Source organism: Phyllobates terribilis, unplaced genomic scaffold, assembly GCF_046119375.1.
Source record: "Phyllobates terribilis strain yellow unplaced genomic scaffold, ASM4611937v1 Scaffold_7__3_contigs__length_470593459, whole genome shotgun sequence".
NCBI classification, from domain to species: domain Eukaryota; kingdom Metazoa; phylum Chordata; class Amphibia; order Anura; family Dendrobatidae; genus Phyllobates; species Phyllobates terribilis.
Window position 1 is genome coordinate 403,991,531 of NW_027362767.1, and position 18,818 is coordinate 404,010,348.

Genomic DNA, 18,818 nt, shown 5'->3' on the forward strand with positions numbered 1-18,818 from the left:
TAATTGCTAGCTTTGATGGGTCCGACCACATGGACCACCAATGATTGCTGCGCTCCATTCAGTTTATCTCCGTCAGTCCCATATATTCTCAAATACGGTAGACATGACCATGTTCTGGAGGTGGACCCCAGAGGCCGGACCCTTTGCCGCTCTAGCAGTCATCATCTATCCTGTGGATATCGGTCAACCATTCAGATGAATCCATGACCCTTTAATTAGAGGATAGTTTGTGGCTCAGGGAGGTCTTAAGTGGGGTCTCTCTAATAGGGCATATACACAGGACACAATTCTGGAGATGGACCCCTTACAGGTCTAGCAGTCATCAGCTATCCTGTGGATAACTGTTAACCTTTCAGATGAATCCATGTGAGGTCCCTCTCTATCCTGTTCACATGCCTAATAGGGCATATAGACAGGGGTGGTCTTCATGATACGACCCCATTTGAGAGCTCTGCCTTCTTCAGAACTGCTGTAAAATCAATAGCTTTTCAAAATAAGAACGTCCCTTTAAGTAAGCAAAACTACACCTCCATGTAACCTAGTTTACCCTTTTTTAAAGGCTGGTAACATGAACCCTTTAAATGACTCAGCAGGAGTATCCATTTCATAGGCAGCTCATTAATTTTCATGGCCATTGTGTCATGCTTCCTTTCCATGTGGGGGCGCTGCAGGGAAAATGAACACTTGTTGCAAATTTGACCATGGATCGCAGCTGATCACTGGGGTGACACCATTTTATTTCCTTCTCACAAAAAGGTATTATCCGTTGTCGATGACCCAATATTGGATGGTCTCAGTTGGGGAGGACATAAGACCCCATGTGGGTTATCTAAAAGGAAGCATCTCTTGGCTGATTGTCCAAAAGGCATCATGTGGCTTTGGCCCGTTTATTTTCCGAGGGTGCAGACATTCAAGCTTTAATGCATTTTATAATATTTTATGAGTTCACCAATGTGAAATGTAAACTGCAGGGTGTGATGAGAGGTCCGTGACATCTCCGTCCTGCAAGAGCCGACCTTCCTGTTTCTGATGAATTGTTAAAGGGATCCATTCACATATAGAAATGTCTTTGGAGAAGTTGTGACTTCTCTTCTGTGTGATCCGTGCACTGTACATTCAACTTGTAGAAAAAAAAAGAATAATACTTTTTTGTTATTAACATCAATGGAAAATACAATTTTTAACCAAATCTGTTGCATTCCCCCTTTAAAGGAGACCTGTCACTTGTCACAAATATGTATTTTTTATCTGGTGTAATTGCTGCTGTTCTCCTGAATCCGGTGATGTTTTTCTTTTGTTTCTGCGCCTCTCTGTTCCTGAGATATGGCCTCTTCTTCCCAGAGTATACATTTTTGACTGTTCCAAGTGGGTGTGGTCATCATTTTCTCTGCCCAGTTGGCTAAAATTTTTCTAAATTTATATACAGGAAACAGGAGGTCATATCTCAGGAACGGAGAGGCGCAGGAACAAAAGAAAAACATCGCCGGAGTGAGGAGAACAGCGGCATTTACACTAAAAATTACATTATTTAGGTCAAGTGACAAGTCGTCTTGAAGACCCAGCATGAAATAAATGCATTATTTTACTGATAAGTACAATAACCCCCAGCAGGTAAGCTTTACAACTTGTACTATAAATGTACAATATTTGTAGTCTGAATGGGAAAAATAAAAAGCCTGAAGAGTAGAAGTACAATGGGCCATTATGTGTGTGCGGAGCAGATCCTGAGTGCACAGTGTCAGTGAGTCACCAGGGAGGGGACAGTAGTTACAGGCTCCGGAGCTGTGAACACAATCACACCTATCAGTACATGGCTAAACATGGCTGCTCAGGTGTGTCTATCACAAATACCTTAAATTTCATTTTTGCACAATTTATGATCAACCCCTAGTAAACCTGATATTAAAGAGAATCCTGTAAATGAGAAGGCCCTATAACATCTACAAAATAGGATTCCCAACCCTACTAAGGAGACAGCGCCACTATTCTTCATAGGCTGTGTCTGGTACTGCAGCTTGCCTCCATTCCTATCAGATGGGTGCCACTTCCGGAATGAAGCAGACATTTTTCTTTTTCATCTTCCAAAGTCGGTTCCATATCGAATTGTTGTCTATCTCATTTGGGCTCCATGACTTTGTCAGAGCAGGTGTCTACCGGGGGATCTGCTGTTATTTTGGTGGGCCAGTCTGACCCTGGTTGCGATTAACCCTTTGGCACCAGCCGCAGTTGCTGATCCTCTGCTGCAAAGGCCGGGATTAGAGGTCACTCCAATCCTGGCTGTTTAACCCACTTACAATCCACAATCAAAAGTGACTGTTGCATCCAAGCGGTTAGACAGATATTTTGCTGCAGGTGGGTTGTTGTGGCATCTGGGGGTCTCATAATGCCCCCCATCCTCTCAGGTACAAATGGGGCAGGGCATAACAGGCTGTTTGCCAATTGTTCTGTGGCAGGCATAATGCACTGCAATACTTCTGTATTATCTAATCGATTAATATCCCCAAGTAGGATAAAAAAATAAGTTTTAGAAAAATTGGGGCAAAATTCAAGTGAAAAATACCCCAAATAATCACCTTTTTTTTTTGCACATTCTCAGGTTCTACAGTATTAAAAATTAAAAAGTGGAAATAATTGCTCATAATGTCCCAAACTTTAATATAATCATGTACTTTATCCTGCATAGGGAACACCATAAAAAAAAAACCCACACAATTGCATGAACCTTTAAAAATACAAATAAAACTACAGCTGCTCTGAGTCTCTGAATGCAAAAGTCTAAAAAAAAATAAAAGAAAACTTAAAAAAAATATATATATATATAAAATTAGTGTCGCTCTGATCGTACTGACCGTGCAATAAAGTTAACATATAATTTATGACACGGTGAGTACTGGTAAAGTATGATTCTTAAAATATGGTGCCAATGAAGAATACAACTTATCCCCATACGGCCAAGTGACAAGAAAAAAGTTGTGTAAAATTGCTGCGTTGTGAAGACCAAACCTGGCCAAGGGGTTGAATGCATGTGAATAGGGATGTACCTGCCTAATTGCGTCTCTGATGATAAGGTGCACCCAGAATTAATTAGCGGAGAGGAGTCCGGCACAGGATTCGCTCCGAACACAATGACAGGCTTATTCTGCCTCCTGGGGCGGCACTCCCTCCTCTCATCACTACTCATCGGGTCACACACCTAGGGAAGGAGGAGCAGAACCTTACAAACACCTGGAAGGACTGAGAGAGGGAGAGAAGACGGAAGAATGAGTGACTGCTCACCGCAAGAGGGGCAAGGTGGCCCAAGGGTGGATGCCGAGGACTCGGTGGGAGAGTCCAAGCTGGCTGGGAAGAGTCATGTAAAAGAAGTCACCGAAGATAACGTGAGCGTCAGCAAAAAGGGAGACGAAAATGAAAAGGTGGAGACTCCAACGCAGAAACAGCAGGGAGACAGTGTCCCTCCCCTGGCAGAAGGGACGGAGAAGCAAGAAGTACCATCTAAAAATGAGACTCCTGGGAAAAACAAAGAGACGATCGAGACAGATGTAAAACTAGAAGAACACAAAAAGAAAGATAATGGCAAAGCAAAACCTGGCAAACATAAGAAACATAAAGAGACACCCGAGAAGCCAGGCGCAGCAAAACGAGTGCAAGAAGATATGAAGGGAGCTGAGAAACCGGACCATAAAGAGACTGCTGAGGAACACAAGTCTAAAGTGACTGCTCAGGTAAAAGAGGAGCCTAAAGTGACAGCTCAGGAACTGGAGAAGACTAAAGTGACAGCTCAAGTGCAAGAGGTAGAAGTGGAGGCTGAAGTCACAGCTAATGCACAGAAGAAGCCTAAAGCGACAGCTAAGGAACAGCAGAAGCCAAAAGAGACTGCTCAGGAGCAGGAGAAGCCTCAACTGACAGTTCAGGTAGTGGAGAAGCCCAAAGAGACTGCTCAGGAACAAAAGATGCCTGCAGTGACTGCTCCGGAACAGGAGAAACATACAGTGACTGCCCAGGTACAAGAGGGACCTAAAGTGACAGCTCAGTTGCAAGAGGTAGAAGTGGAGGCTAAAGTCACAGCTAATGCACAGGAGAAGCCTAAAGCGACAGCTAAGGAAAAGGAGAAGCCAAATGAGACTGCTCAGGAGAAGCCTGAACTGACAGTTCAGGTAGAGGAGAAGTCCAAAGAGACTGCTCAGCAACAAAGGACGCCTGCAGTGACTGCTCCAGAACAGGAGAAACAAACAGTGACTGCTCAGGTACAAGACGGGCCTAAAGTGACAGTTAAGGAACAGCAGAAGCCCAAAGAGACTGCGCAGGCACAGGAGAAGTGTACAGCGACTGCCAAGGTGCAAGAGGAGCCTAAACAGACAGTTCAGGCAAAGGAGAAGCCGAATGAGACTGCTCAGGAACAAAAGACGCCTGCAGTGACAGCTCAGGAACAGGAGAAACATACAGTGACTGCCCAGGTACAAGAGGGGCCTAAAGTGACAGCTAAGGAACAGCAGAAGCCCAAAGAGACTTCCCAGGTACAGGAGAAGTGTGCAGTGACTGCCCAGCTGCAAGAGGAGCTTAAACTGACAGTTCTGGTAGAGGAGAGGCCTAAAGAGACTGCTCAGGAACAAAAGACACCTGTAGTGACTGCTCAAGAACAAGAGAAGCATACACTGACTGACCAGGTAAAAGAGCCTAAAGGGACAGTTCAGGAACAGGAAAAGCCCAAAAAGACTGCTCATGTACAGGAAAAGCCTACAGTGGCTGCTCAGGTTCAAGAGGAGCCTAAAGTGACATCTCTGGAACAGGAGAAGTCTAAAGAGACTGAACAAAAACATGAGAGGCCTAAAGAGACTGCTTATGATCAAGAGGAGTCCAAAATGTCATCCCAGGACAAGTCTAAAGTGACAGGTCAGGTACAACAGAATCTTAATGTGACAGTAACAGAATTGGAGAAATTCAAATCGACATCTCAGGAACAGGAAAAGTCTGTAGGGACAACTCTGGAACAAGAGAAGCCTAAAATCACATCTTCTGAACTGGAGAAGTCTAATGCGACATCTCAGGAACAGGAGATCACCAAACAAAAAGCTCTAGAAGTACAAAAGTCCATAACTGCAGTCCAGGAACAGGAAAAGTCCCAAGTGACATCAGTTGTACAGGAAGCAACTTTGGGAATAAAGCCACCCAAATGGAAACCTACAAAACAAGAGCCGCAGACGGATCTAGTTCCGAACTTGGCAGATCTTATACCACCAGTGGAGAAGGAACCAGAGACTGCTCAGGGCTGGTTAGAATTGTGTGAGAAGGAGTGGGGTCTACAGAAGAAGGCAATAACCCTGCCAAAAAATGCCAACTGGAAGGACATCTATAAGAAAAAACCTTTCGGAAGGAACTTCCTGAAATGCCCAAATCCAGAAGGTATGATCTGTTCTATACTTCAGTTCACTTTTACCCCATAATATTCCTACAGAAGGGGAGCCCTACACAGGCTCACACCATGCATGGGCTGGGCTCCTTCTCCTTGACCGATATAGAAGTTGCATGGGCCGCCATGGATACTTGTCCAGAATATTACCCACATTTTTAACATATATTAGCTCAGTGTAATCATGTAATGTCTTATCATGACCTACTTACTTTTCTCCTCTTTTCCCTTTTTTTTGTCCTCCCGACAAGTTGTAACCGGTATATTGATGTATGTGTTATTTCACTAGGTTTATCCACCTCACAGCCTCCTCCACCAGAAGAATTTGACCCACCCCCAGAGAAGAAGCCCCTGGAGACATTAGGTCTGTGTCAGAAAGTCATATTATCCTTTTCATGCCATGCTGTTAGGCTAATCATGTTTCTACCTGCTCTGAGTAATATAGTTCCTGTCATTTCCCAGCTCACACCCAAAGTATCTCTCCCATAATTTACATCTTTACCTTTTGTAACAATCACTTGGCTCCCACTACAATCTAATGTCTTTCCAGTGAAATCTGTTCTACTGGATCTCTTTGTCCAATGCTCTTTGGGTTCTTCCTCAGAATGACTGAGGTCAGAAGGGTCCAGTATTGGGGTATCATAACTGATGGCCAAAAAAGATTTGGTCAGCAGGTATCAACTGCATGTATTGGACTTTCTATAAGTATTTTTTTCATGTTATTATGTATATTAAAACATAAAATCCTGAAATCTTACAGTTTTCATAGAGCCTCATAATAGGTTGACTTTTCCTGTTCTCTATAGATCACATCTCAATGTTCACTTCCTGTTCTGTACAGATACTTTCTTAATTGTCACAACCTGTTCTGTACAGATCACTTCTCATTAGTCACTTCCTGTTCTGTGGAGATCACTTCTCAGTAGTCACTTCCTGTTCTGTAGAGATCAATTTCTCAGTAGTCACTTCTTGTTCTGTAGAGATCACTTCTCATTAGTCACTTCCTGTTCTGTAGCGATCACTTCTCAGTATTCCCTTGCTGCTCTGTAGAGATCACTTCTCAGTAATCAATTCCTGTTCTGTAGAGCTTACTTCTCAGAAATCACTTCCTGTTCCGTAGAGATCACTTCTCAGAAATCACTTCCTGTTCTGTAGAGATCACTTTTCGGTAGTCACTTCTTGTTTTGTAGAGATCACTTCTCAGTAATCACTTCTTGTTTTGTAGAGATCACTTCTCAGTAGTCACTTCCTGTTCTGTAGATATCACTTCTCATTAATCACTTCCTCTTCTGTGGAGATCACTTCTCACTAATCACTTCATGTTCGGTGGAGATCACTTCTCATTAATCACTTTCTCTTCTGTAGAGATCACTTCTCAGTAGTCACTTCTTGTTCTGTAGAGATCACTTCTCACTAATCACTTCATGTTCTGTAGAGATCACTTCTCAGTAGTCACTTCCTGTTCTGTAGAGATCACTTCTCACTAATCACTTCATGTTCTGTGGAGATCACTTCTCAGTAGTCACTTCCCCTTTTGTGGAGATCACTTCTCATTAATTACTTCCTCTTCTGTAGAGATCACTTCTCAGTAGTCACTTCTTGTTCTGTAGAGATCACTTCTCAGTAGTCACTTCCTGTTCTGTAGAGATCACTTCTCAGTAGTCACTTCCTGTTCTGTAGCGATCACTTCTCAGTAGTCACTTCCTGTTCTGTAGAGATCACTTCTCAGTAGTCACTTCCTGTTCTGTAGAGATCACTTCTCACTAATCACTTCATGTTCTGTGGAGATCACTTCTCAGTAGTCACTTCCCCTTTTGTGGAGATCACTTCTCATTAATTACTTCCTCTTCTGTAGAGATCACTTCTCAGTAGTCACTTCTTGTTCTGTAGAGATCACTTCTCAGTAGTCACTTCATGTTCTGTAGAGATCACTTCTCAGTAGTCACTTCTTGTTCTGTAGAGATCACTTTTCAATAATCACTTCCTGTTCTGTAGAGATCACTTCTCAGTAGTCACTTCTTGTTCTGTAGAGATCACTTCTCAGTAGTCACTTCTTGTTCTGTAGAGATCACTTCTCAGTAGTCACTTCCTGTTCTGTAGCGATCACTTCTCAGTAGTCACTTCCTGTTTTGTAGAGATCACTTCTCAGTAGTCACTTCTTGTTCTGTAGAGATCACTTCTCAGTAGTCACTTCTTGTTCTGTAGAGATCACTTCTCAGTAGTCACTTCCTGTTCTGTAGCGATCACTTCTCAGTAGTCACTTTCTGTTCTGTAGAGATCACTTCTCAGTAGTCACTTCTTGTTCTGTAGAGATCACTTCTCAGTAGTCACTTCCTGTTCTGTAGAGATCACTTCTCAGTAGTCACTTCCTGTTCTGTAGAGATCACTTCTCAGTAGTCACTTCTTGTTCTGTAGAGATCACTTCTCAGTAGTCACTTCTTGTTCTGTAGAGATCACTTCTCAGTAGTCACTTCCTGTTCTGTAGAGATCACTTCTCAGTAGTCACTTCTTGTTCTGTAGAGATCACTTCTCAGTAGTCACTTCCTGTTCTGTAGCGATCACTTCTCAGTAGTCACTTCCTGTTCTGTAGAGATCACTTCTCAGTAGTCACTTCTTGTTCTGTAGAGATCACTTCTCAGTAGTCACTTCCTGTTCTGTAGAGATCACTTCTCAGTAGTCACTTCCTGTTCTGTAGAGATCACTTCTCAGTAGTCACTTCTTGTTCTGTAGAGATCACTTCTCAGTAGTCACTTCTTGTTCTGTAGAGATCACTTCTCAGTAGTCACTTCCTGTTCTGTAGAGATCACTTCTCAGTAGTCACTTCCTGTTCTGTAGAGATTACTTCTCAATAGTAATCTCATTATCATCACAGGCAAAATGACAATGACAGAGAGGAACATGCAGAGTTTTCTCCTTTCATTGTCCCAGTCTTGTATGCATACATGGACGCTCACTACGTACCTTTATCTTTTCAGGTAATTTCAGTGGGTGGCAAATAAGTAGTGAAGAAATCCCTGTGGACAGGAGTAATATTCCTCCAGGTGTGGTGGTCTGTTATCTGCCCGTGTACAGGTGAGTGCCCTCTCATGTATCTGTAAGGACGGCATACTGTACAACAGCTCTGCCCTACTCCAACACCAATGGACACTGCATTGCATTTTTTTGATCTTTTAAGATCCGAGGCAAGGGCTCGTGCACACTAAGCAGGGGTGTAATTGGCAAATATCTCAGACCCTAGACCAGACCCCTAAATTATCAGATCCCAGATATAACCGTGAAATTAGCAAACCCAGACCCCTTAATTATAAGACACCTGGCTAGATCTATAAACACTCTCGACCAGACCCCTAAATTATCAGATCCAAGATGAGACCTCTAAACTGTCAAAGTACAGAGCAGACCCCCTAAACATTCAGACCCCAGACTGAACCCTTTAATAATCAGATCCCAGACACCTTGACAACCCATTCTTAAATATACAAAAAACTCAAAACAGCATATGCTCTCCTCCCAGTCTGGCGCCATTCCAGTGATGTTTGTACTGTGATGTCACGTGAGCACTGCAGCCAATCAGCGTTCACTGATGGGCTGCAGCCTTTATAGTTCCGTCAGAGGAAAAAAAAAAAAGCGATTTTTCGGAGAAGCCAATTAATTATGAGACCCCACACCAGACCCCTAAAGTATCAGACCCCAAAATTATCAAAACCCATAGCAGACCCCTTTAATTTTCAAGACTCCAGACCGGATAGGTAAAATACATTTTTTTTACAAAAAAAAAAAAATTACAAAATATGTGAATCCCAAACCCATTTTACCATATAGTCAGCTTGAGCAATAGGTAGGAGTAGGAAATCCCTGTGCTGTGCATCACCACCTGGTGGTCATCACAGGTACTGCATATCCCTTAAGTTTTTCTTATTTTTCATGTTTTAATTTTATTCTCGTAAATGTTTTATCTTATTTTCTGTACATGATAATGAGGGCCTGAGTTTCTTTTAAAATAATTAAATTTTTTTTACAGTAGTCACATAGACCTGACTTGTTGATTTCTATGGGAGAGTGCTGCGGTGCAAGGAGGGGGATTAGGACATCACCAATTGTCAATATTGGATTCTACTACCAATTTTTCTTAAATATTTATAGACATAGTGAAAATGTCGACATGGCAATAACCGGCATTGCACGCACTGCTATAATGTGTTCTTGGTATCTGCAGTTGGTGTGTGAAGGAGCAGATGTTGGATCTGAGCTCTGAAGGTCTTTGGCCCGAGTTGCTGGACTCCTATCAGCCGGATATCTATGTTTTGGACTGGTGAGTTCTTGGGAACATACCATGATGCTGGAGACAAATCTCCTGATAACTGGTCAGATTTTTGGTGGAAATAGCATCTATAATTTTGTAAGTAGGGGCCCATTGGGCATCCTGGCCTCATGTCACATGTATATTGTACAGGTATGAAGACAGCAAGCTCCACAAACATGTGTATGAGCTCCATGTCAAGCTGCTGGCAGAGGACAAGAAAACTGTTTTAGCTCAGCTGGACCTGACCCCAGAAAATGACATGAGCGGGGAACCAAAAGGATGGAACACGGTGAGTATCCTAAATACAAGAAGGAACCATAGAAAGGGGATAATCATTAAATACTGTCAAAGGTAAGCTCTTAAAGGTGACCTGTCACCATGTCAAAACTAACCAGTGTCTGCTCTTATTTTATTCCCGATGCTCCCCTGTGCATTCCATTTTTTGTTTTTTTAAATTCCGCCATACGGTTCCAGAGATATGTGTCTTTTTATTGGCTCACAGGATCCTCTGGGGCGTGTCTTTAGACTGCTCCGCCCTGTAAGCCACGCCCTCTTGTAAAGACCATAAAACTTAGCACTAAATAAAATGTCCCATATCTCTGGAACCGTATGTCGGAGTTTAAAAAAAGAAAAACCAGAATACTCAGGGGAGCAACGGGAATAAAATAAGATAGAAACTGCTGACAAGTCCTCTCTAAAGACTTACAGAGGGTTTTTAATTTAGACAGGATATGTTTTAAATATCCCACTGGAGACCCAACAGACGGGGTCCCCTAACCTTCTAATGACCCTTCTATGTCTCAGGTTTCCCATATCTTCAAGTCTTACGGACCCGGTCTGCGGTACGTTCACTTTTTGCACAAGAGTAAAGATCTGTCAGTCCTGGGATTCCACCGAACGCGCGTGGCGGATAGCACCATATTTGCTCAGCTTCGAGACTGAATCCAAATATAGAAGAGGACAACGTGAAAACTCAGGACCAGTCTCCAGCTGCATACCTTCAATATATGTTGTACTCCTGCACCCATTGGTTGGATGATAGCACCTATGGTATATAAAACCAGCAAATAAAACATTGGTATAATGGAAAATGGAGGTGTTGTCCCTACCTATCAGACAACGCCCCCATCTACCTACTCTACACTTTGGTGGAAGTTTGTGACCTGGAACCCAGAGAAAGTCTCATAGGAAGCTCACCAGCACAGACATGACTTAAATGTACACCATGTCATTTATACATTTGCCTGTGGGGGCACTGTTGGCTAATTAAACACATGCTGCCAGGTGTTCCTGCAGATAACAGTCAAAAGGGAAAAGTTTGTCTTGTGCCACTTTTTGGCCAAGAGGATCCCAAATTATGATCCTTTTAGAAAACACTAATCCATGATTTTTTTTTATGGGTAACACCTTTTACTTTGGGACCATCAAACTGATAATAATAAAAAGAACCCATGACATGTTCCTATAGAGATCTTCAAAATCTTTAAAATTTGGAAGGTAAATGTGGACTAAGATAAAAACAGCCGTCGATCATAGTAACCAATCAGATTTCTAATACAAAGGTTGTACGGAATGGAAAAAAAAATGGCTGCTTTTTTTAAATTTTTAAAAAAAAAACAGTGCCACCCTTGTCTGAAGTTTGCATGCAGTATTGCAGTTCAGTCCCATTCATTTCAATGGAATTAAGTTGCAATACCAGATACAACCAGTAGACGGGTGGGGTGCTGTTTTTTCAAAGAAAGCAGATGTGTTTTTTAATTATGTCTTCACAGAAAACGAGACTTTCATCTTCCCCCCTCATTAAAAAAAAAAAAAAAAAAAAGAAAAATTGTAAAATTAAAGAACATTTGTTAATATTGGGAATAAAAGTAAAATCTGAGCTTGTTTTTGTGCATTTTGTCTTGTTCCTAGAATTACTGCCCCTATATCTGGTATTGTAAGGTCAGTAGCACCATCTCCTGGTTTCAGACCCCACACGACCTGCTTTTTTTTTTGCTAAGGTTTTTGGCGTTACCCCATTGACTTGAATTCTGCAGTACCAGACTCTGACCAGAGTGGCGCTCTCTCTTTAAATACAAAACAGATTCTTCTCCACGTCTTGCAGTCACATCTTGTACAATAATCTTCCTTTCAGGCCTCCCCACCAGTCAGTAGTTGGTAATGCATTAAGGAGAGCACGTACCAGGCCGCCTGCGGCTCCGCAGATCGTCCCCTTGCTGCATTGGATGTGTCGCTATAATCAAAAAACATAACACAAACTTTCTCCCGTCTAATGTAATATCCTCCAGTAAAGCAGCAAGCAAGGTTACATCATTTACCTGTCAGTAAGGAGCCGCGGACAAAATCTCAAAAATAATATTATGGGTAAAACGTATGAATACATTGCGTTATATGGGATAACCAATCCTGGACATGTAAGGGATAGACACTAGACAGAAGAAGTAGGGTTCCTAGAAGTTTGACCTCCATGGACAGAGAGCATGTATTAGTGATGTTCCTTCACTTTCTAAAATGGGAGTATCCCTTTAAGGAGGACCTGTCAATTACCATAAATATGTAATTTTCTTACACGGGGTAAATGCCGCTGTTCTTCTGAATCCGGCGATGTTTTTCTTTTGTTCCTGCGCCTCTCCGTTCTTGAGATACGACCCTTTCTTCTATATATATATATAAATCTAGTCTTCATAGCCAAAAGGGCGTTGTCCCAAACTCTCCTACATGGGTGTCTTCTTAGGCACCACGCCCAGTTGGCTAAAAAGAGTAGATTTATATACAGGGAAGAAGTGACTATATCTCAGGAACGGAGAGGCGCAGGAACAAAAGAAAAACATCGCCGGATTCAGGAGAACAGCGGCAATTACACCAGATAAGAATAAAAGAAAAAGGTATTGATGGCAAGGGACAACTCTGCTTTAAAGTATTAGACTGGTTATCTTTATACAGCTTCCTAATATATATATTTTTATAGGAATAAACCCTTTTAGCTTGTCTCCTATTTCTAGATATTATAGCAAGAAGTTGAAGAGAAAGTCTGACTGCAGGATCAGACTACACAGGGCTTGTTTGTTGACTCTAACTATATGGACACATTGACTTGCATAGGAGCTGCGTACATAAAAAATAGGATGCTTTTAAATTAAGGCTATTTTCTTTTTTAAATTATCAATGCATAGAAACAATATGAAGATTATTTGTAAAAGTATACATACCCGTTCATGTATTTTTTAGTGGTGATGTCAGGGATTCCCTACAAACCAGTAAAAATTTTGACACTGAATTTCCACTTTGTTAATTTAGACACTTATGGTGCTGCCAGTAGAATAGTCTCAGTAGGGTGCAAAGGTAGCAGTCACTCTCAGACCTAATGCCTAATGGGACCAGAAGCCACCGGCACGCAGCAGAGGTGGTCGATTACAACTATTGCACTGGGAGCTTCAAGAAACATTAGTGCTTGTGCCATAAATGCCTAATAAGTGGGACCCCTAAATATCAGTGGGGAAAAGGGTCTTCATTACATGTTCGACCTCTTGAGGCACTGGTAAAAGGATGAAATACTATTATTTTAAAGGATCCTTCATTAACCCTTCACAAAATGTCTTTGTGTCTACATAAGAGCCTACAGAGAAGGTACCCATAGATCTTTAATAGCTATCTCCCAATTCCTCTTGGCCCAGCACTTACGTTTTTTTTTAAGAAGAGGGGATTAAACTGCTTCAAAATAAATTTGGTATCTGTTTATCTCCCAAGAACAAAGGGATTAGGTGTGAAATCCAACATGCCTGATACTTCTTTCCTCCATCTGTCGGGGGAACGTCAGGAGGTCCCCCCATATATATCCAATAGTTGGCAAAAAACAATTAGCGTCTTTGCCGACTTTACACCAATATGTATGGGGCCCTTTGTCTTGCCCTATATAACTTCAAATAAGGAACATCATATGGCATTCAACTACACAGCAAATGGAGATGAGATACAATTTAGGAGGACAATTTAGAGCTTCCAAAAATTCCATTTGCCCCATTTAGACTCTTGTCCGGCACACTCACCCTCTCACAATCTGCCCTCCTGTCCTATAATAGTAAGCACATCAGATCAATGCATGTTTATAGGGTTTATTTGCAGTATAGGAAGGTCGGACCCCCTACAGGATGACGCTTTGTCTTCAGTCATGAAATCTTCTCCATATTTAGGAGGACACAAGGTTTGTCCGTCTTCTCTTCCTCTTCCTCAGGTGCATTTGCAGTAATAGGAAGAGATGGAGTCATCCCAGGTTCCCAAAAGCCCTCTCTTGATCTCCGCCAGTCGTGGTTGAGCCCCACTGGTAAACTTCTTGGTGTCGCCATCTTTGGGTTTCTTTGACCAGACGGTGAGTTCACATTTGGTGCCCACCACCAATGAAGAGATACGATTGTTCCACCTCGGTATGATGTAGGGAATATCTTCTCCTGGCTTCACGTCTATGACGTCTCCAGCACAGCACTCATCGTAATACGGGCTGCTGTCTGCATAAAGACGGGCACACAGCCTGTTGCCTTCACCATCTTTGAGATCAGCAGGTTGGGGGCAAAGCCCCATGGCCAAGGAGGCCAGCAGTGGAACGATGCAAAAACTCAAGGCTCTCATGGTTGAATGGGAAGAGGAACTTTTTGGAGGCAGCTTTATGTATCATTTCAGGGATGAAGTAGGTGTTTTTTTGGCACAGAGAAGACCTACCTGCTGTATGCCACCCACAGAATCTCACATCTGTAGTGAAGGTCAGTAGTCATGCCTCCTTGTAGATATGAGGGCACAGGTGTTGTAGAACTCATCAGTTGGTATAAAAAAAGGAGACAGCTAAAAACTGCCTCACAATCTCATTCTCGTTGGTTTGAACAATCCAGAATAACATATTCTTAACACTTTGCATTGTGCTGCTCCTCATGTTAATTTATGAAATAGGGTTTTCACCTTGTCCATTGGGGGCGTTACTTCAGAGTTTGACACTGTTAGCAGTCATCGGACAGCCAACCATTGACAAGGAAAATGTTGTCGATCTATTCATACATTTCTAGGAGAGCTGACAGAGGGACAACTCAAGAGTTATAGGAAACCATGCTCGAGAATTGTTATATCATGGTGAGAATGATGAGAATTTTTAATTCCAGACATGCCAGGAGAGCCAACAGATTTGCATAGGATAATCACTATGGCATTAAATAAATCTATGAAGAAGAACAAGGATCCAACTGAAGAAACTGTGAACAGTCTTTATTCACATGGATAAAGTAGAGGATAAGACAAGGCTTTTTCACATGATAGGCAGAATCAACGCGTTTTCAGTGACCTCGCACCCTTAACCTATGATCATGATTAAGGGTGTGAGGTCACTCTAAACGCGTTGATGCCGCCTGTCATGTGAAGAAGCCTTGTTTTATCCTACGCTTTGTATCCATGTGAATAAAGACTGTTCACAATTCGTTGAGCTGGAACCTTGTTCATCTTCATTGATTGTTTCCACACTTTGATACATCGTTCTCCGGACTCCAAACAAGCGAAGGATATGTCACATGGTGAGCTGAATTCATTTTACTTATTACATAGATCTACATCTTTGAGAAATATGTAAAGTGATGACATGTTAGGACTGGGATAGGGTAGTTGTTATTGGGTAGAGGTAAGGGGGACATGGATGAACTCTTTTTCAGAGGAAGACGTGAGACACAATCTTAGCGGAGAAGAAAGACCAGGGATACAGAGCTGGATTCATTTTCCTTATTACATAAATCTTCATCTTTGGGAAATATGTAAAGTGATGACATGTTAGGACTGGGATAGGGTAGTTGTTAATGGCTAGGGGTAAGGGGGATATGGGTGAACTCTTTTGCAGAGGAAGATGTGAGACACAATCTTAGCGGAGAAGAAAGTCCATGGGCACAGTCTGTGATGTCAGAATTGTAAATGGGGGCAAGAATGGGGCATAGTGGGCTCTTCATGAGGTGTAGGGGGCAAACTTTCCAGCTGTCCTGTATTTGCTGTGATTGTTCAGAATTTGTAGATTGGGTCCCTGTGAATTTGGGCCTTCCCAGACCTAAAAGGGACAAGGGACAGGGTTTATGTAACTCTACCAAAAAATTGGTAGGGTTGGAGGTCTTCCTATGCAGGACTTGAACATCTTTTTTCCCCCATGACTAATGTTGGGAAGAATGAGGACAATATCTCTCTAGATTTATGAAAACTATGTCCAGAAAAAACAGTAAAGAAAACGTTCCCCAAAAAAGGACAAAAAAAACAGGAGGAAAGAAATCTCAGAAAATGACCAAAAAGTGCAAATAAATAAATAAATAAATAAATAAATAAAGCTTCAGGTGCACAAACTTCCAGAGAAAAATTGCAATTTCCAAAGTGTCTTAAGCTAAAAAATGGATGTTTTTGACCTCCAGAAAAAGACGGACCCGTATAAAAAATGCTCTCATGTACGGCCCCATTTACCCTTCTTCTAATAAGAGTCAAACAACCAACGAAAAATTCTAATAATTTAATATTAATAATAGATATACATAAAAATATAAATAAATTGTGCTAGGAAATGTCATCCTAACTCCACAAATAAATTATTATTATTAATAATAAATACATATCATTAACGTATAAAAGTCACTGAACGCAATATTGTGTCCATTCACAGCATGATAGCGGAAATATAACGTATTATTCGCGGCCTTTGTTCATTTTTGTATATCATCTAGACTTGATTTTGACGGGCAGATGGTGGAAGACATAGGAACCAATCACAGCTCAGCTTTCATTTAACCAGAGCTGTTTTCAAAATGAAAGCTGAGCTGTGATTGGTTGCTAGGGGGCAACAAGGAGACAATTTTAAAAATGAGGCCTATAAAATGTGGGACATCGCCAGCCTTAGCAACACTATATGTCACCCATAGCAACAGGGTGGAGATGTTTTCAGTCAGCCTTCTTTTTCGTTTTCTTGCCTTTCTTCTTTCTTTTGCTTTTTTGCTTCTTTGCAGGAGGTGGTTTGGCAGTGATAAGGAGATCTGTTTTTATCATTTCTTCGGTACTTTGGCCCCCATGAATCAGTTGTCCCATATCTTCTGATAAAATCCAAACCAGGCTGGTGAGAACGTCATTTTTCAGACACTCTTGGGTGACCTAAATTTAGGAGAAAAGAAGAAGGGCGTTAAAAATGATAGTTTCACTCAATTATTCATATATTAGGTTCACGTCAATATTAAAGTGAATTTGTAGCCACAGGAATGGCGTAAAAGTGGCAAAATTTTTGCACAATTTCCACTCACGGAAAAGGTGTAACTGTCATTTAAAAAAACCCCAACTTTTTTCATATCAGAGACACGTCAGAAGTTTTGATTGGAGGGTGTCTGGGAAGATCTGAGACCTTCACCGATTACTGAGCACTGCTCTCCTGTGTTAAAGAGAACCTGTTGCTTGTCATAAACATGTAATTTTTATTACCCAGTGTAAATGCCGCTGTTCTCCTGAATCCGGCGATGTTTTTCTTTTGTTCCTACGCCTCTCCGTTCCTGAGATATGGCCTCTTTTTTCTAAGTGGGCGTGGTGACCAACTCTTCTTTGGGCGTATTCTTACGGAACCCGCCCAGTTGGCTAACAAGACTAGATTTATATACAGGGAAGAGGAGGCAATATCTCAGGAATGGAGAGGCGCAGGAACAAAAGAAAAACATCTCCGGATTCAGAAAAACAGGGGCATTTATACAAGGTAATACAATTTACATATTTATGGCAAGTGACAAGTCCTCTTTCCGTCTTGGAGGAGAGCATAGCTTGGCTGAATTCTTCGTCCCTTTCATTTTACAGTTCGGTGGAGGTCTTGGCATTTGGACACCCACCAGTGTAAACTTCTGACATGTCAAAAGTTTTTGAAAAGATCTCTCATACATATTATATAGTTATCAGTCTCCACCAGTCACCTTGGGTGACACTTGTCTCAAAGGAATCAAAAATTCTTATAAAATTAATTTTTTATAATCTTTTTATCTATGACAAAGCTTAAAAACGACCACTTCTCACATCTATTTTAGTAAATATTCTCCAAGAAAGACCAGTTCTTATCGTACCTCCCCCCCAAAATATCAATAAATTGACAAATGGGTGTTAACACTTGGCAGCATGTCCCTATATACTTTGAAGCTGTCCAGTCAGTGCTGACATCATCAGACTGTATAGGGACACGCCCTTTTGAAAAAGAGGGAATGGTAACACCCAATTGTCAATTTTTTCCTCCATTTTTCTAGGAGGAATAACAGAGGAATCGTACAACGCAGAGTTCTAAGAAAAGATGCTCCGGAGTTATTTCACGGTTAATACTAGGTGATGACTAAACCAGACACATCGGGAACGGTGACAGGTCCTGTCTGATGTGCGGAGCTCCCTCCATTACTTCCTATCTGCTCCATTTCCGGCAGTAAATATTTACCGTCTCTCTGTAATGCTTGAGATGATGCCGACAGCTTTTCAACTCTGGGGATTTCTCCGTTTCCTAGAAAAGAATAAAGATGATAAATTATACTTTCTCCAAAATGACGAGGAACCAATGTGACTCAAACCCGTGCATTACTCATGTCAATAAACGCTTTTTGAGGTATCGGTAAAAACGTAGAGAATTAAAGAAAAACTGCAGCTATTGTGGTTTAAGGTGTCCGTGAACATTGGATTACACTGGTGCATTGGCCACATCCACCAATCTGAAGGGTATGAGGAACTAGAAAGTTAAAACTCTGAACACTATGTCCTGGAGCACGTACCCACTGAACCATCAGGTTATCAGGTCAGCATAGCATTAGACACCAGGGTCTGCGGAGTTGAAACTATGGATACTTTAGACCAGAACATAAATCCACTGATCAACAGACACCTGGGACTATGTTATTAAAATATAGGACACCAAGAACTTGAGCACTTATCCACTGAAGCTTGGCTCACCACAACACTAGACACCAGGGACAAGGGTAGTGAAACACTAAATATTATGAACACTTATTCACCAAAATAACAGAGACTGCATAGGTCACCATTACACTAGACACGAGGGACAAGAAAATTAAAACTCTGAACACTATGACCTGGAGCACGTAC

At 41.7% G+C, this 18,818-nt stretch overlaps 2 protein-coding genes and 1 long non-coding RNA gene across 3 annotated transcripts; 1 reads left to right on the top strand and 2 right to left on the bottom strand.

The window, feature by feature from the left end:
• Positions 1 to 851: 851 nt before the first annotated feature.
• LOC141155063 (uncharacterized) lies at positions 852 to 5,818 on the bottom strand. Its single transcript, XR_012247509.1, has 2 exons — positions 5,620 to 5,818; positions 852 to 1,120 (listed from the first exon to the last, which is right to left on the bottom strand). It is a non-coding gene; the product is annotated as an uncharacterized lncRNA (long non-coding RNA).
• LOC141155062 (uncharacterized) lies at positions 3,138 to 10,851 on the top strand. The gene is made up of 6 exons (XM_073641693.1): positions 3,138 to 5,400; positions 5,697 to 5,771; positions 8,383 to 8,479; positions 9,624 to 9,719; positions 9,861 to 9,999; positions 10,515 to 10,851. The coding sequence occupies exons 1-6, from the start codon at positions 3,261 to 3,263 to the stop codon at positions 10,650 to 10,652; spliced, it is 2,685 nt and encodes an 894-aa protein (XP_073497794.1). The 5' UTR covers positions 3,138 to 3,260; the 3' UTR covers positions 10,653 to 10,851.
• Positions 10,852 to 13,808: 2,957 nt separating this feature from the next.
• Positions 13,809 to 14,372, bottom strand: SYCN (syncollin). Its single transcript, XM_073637983.1, has one exon. The coding sequence runs from the start codon at positions 14,331 to 14,333 to the stop codon at positions 13,938 to 13,940; it is 396 nt and encodes a 131-aa protein (XP_073494084.1). The 5' UTR covers positions 14,334 to 14,372; the 3' UTR covers positions 13,809 to 13,937.
• Between the last annotated feature and the right edge of the window lie 4,446 nt (positions 14,373 to 18,818).

Excerpts from the sequence above, each read along its gene's own strand:
- LOC141155062 (XM_073641693.1), top strand. The coding sequence starts at position 3,261 with ATGAGTGACTGCTCACCGCAAGAGGGGCAAGGTGGCCCAAGGGTGGAT. Across the intron at positions 9,720-9,860 it reads GATATCTATGTTTTGGACTG|GTATGAAGACAGCAAGCTCC; the intron begins GTGAGTTCTTGG and ends TATATTGTACAG. Across the intron at positions 10,000-10,514 it reads AACCAAAAGGATGGAACACG|GTTTCCCATATCTTCAAGTC; the intron begins GTGAGTATCCTA and ends TCTATGTCTCAG.
- SYCN (XM_073637983.1), bottom strand. The coding sequence starts at position 14,333 with ATGAGAGCCTTGAGTTTTTGCATCGTTCCACTGCTGGCCTCCTTGGCC.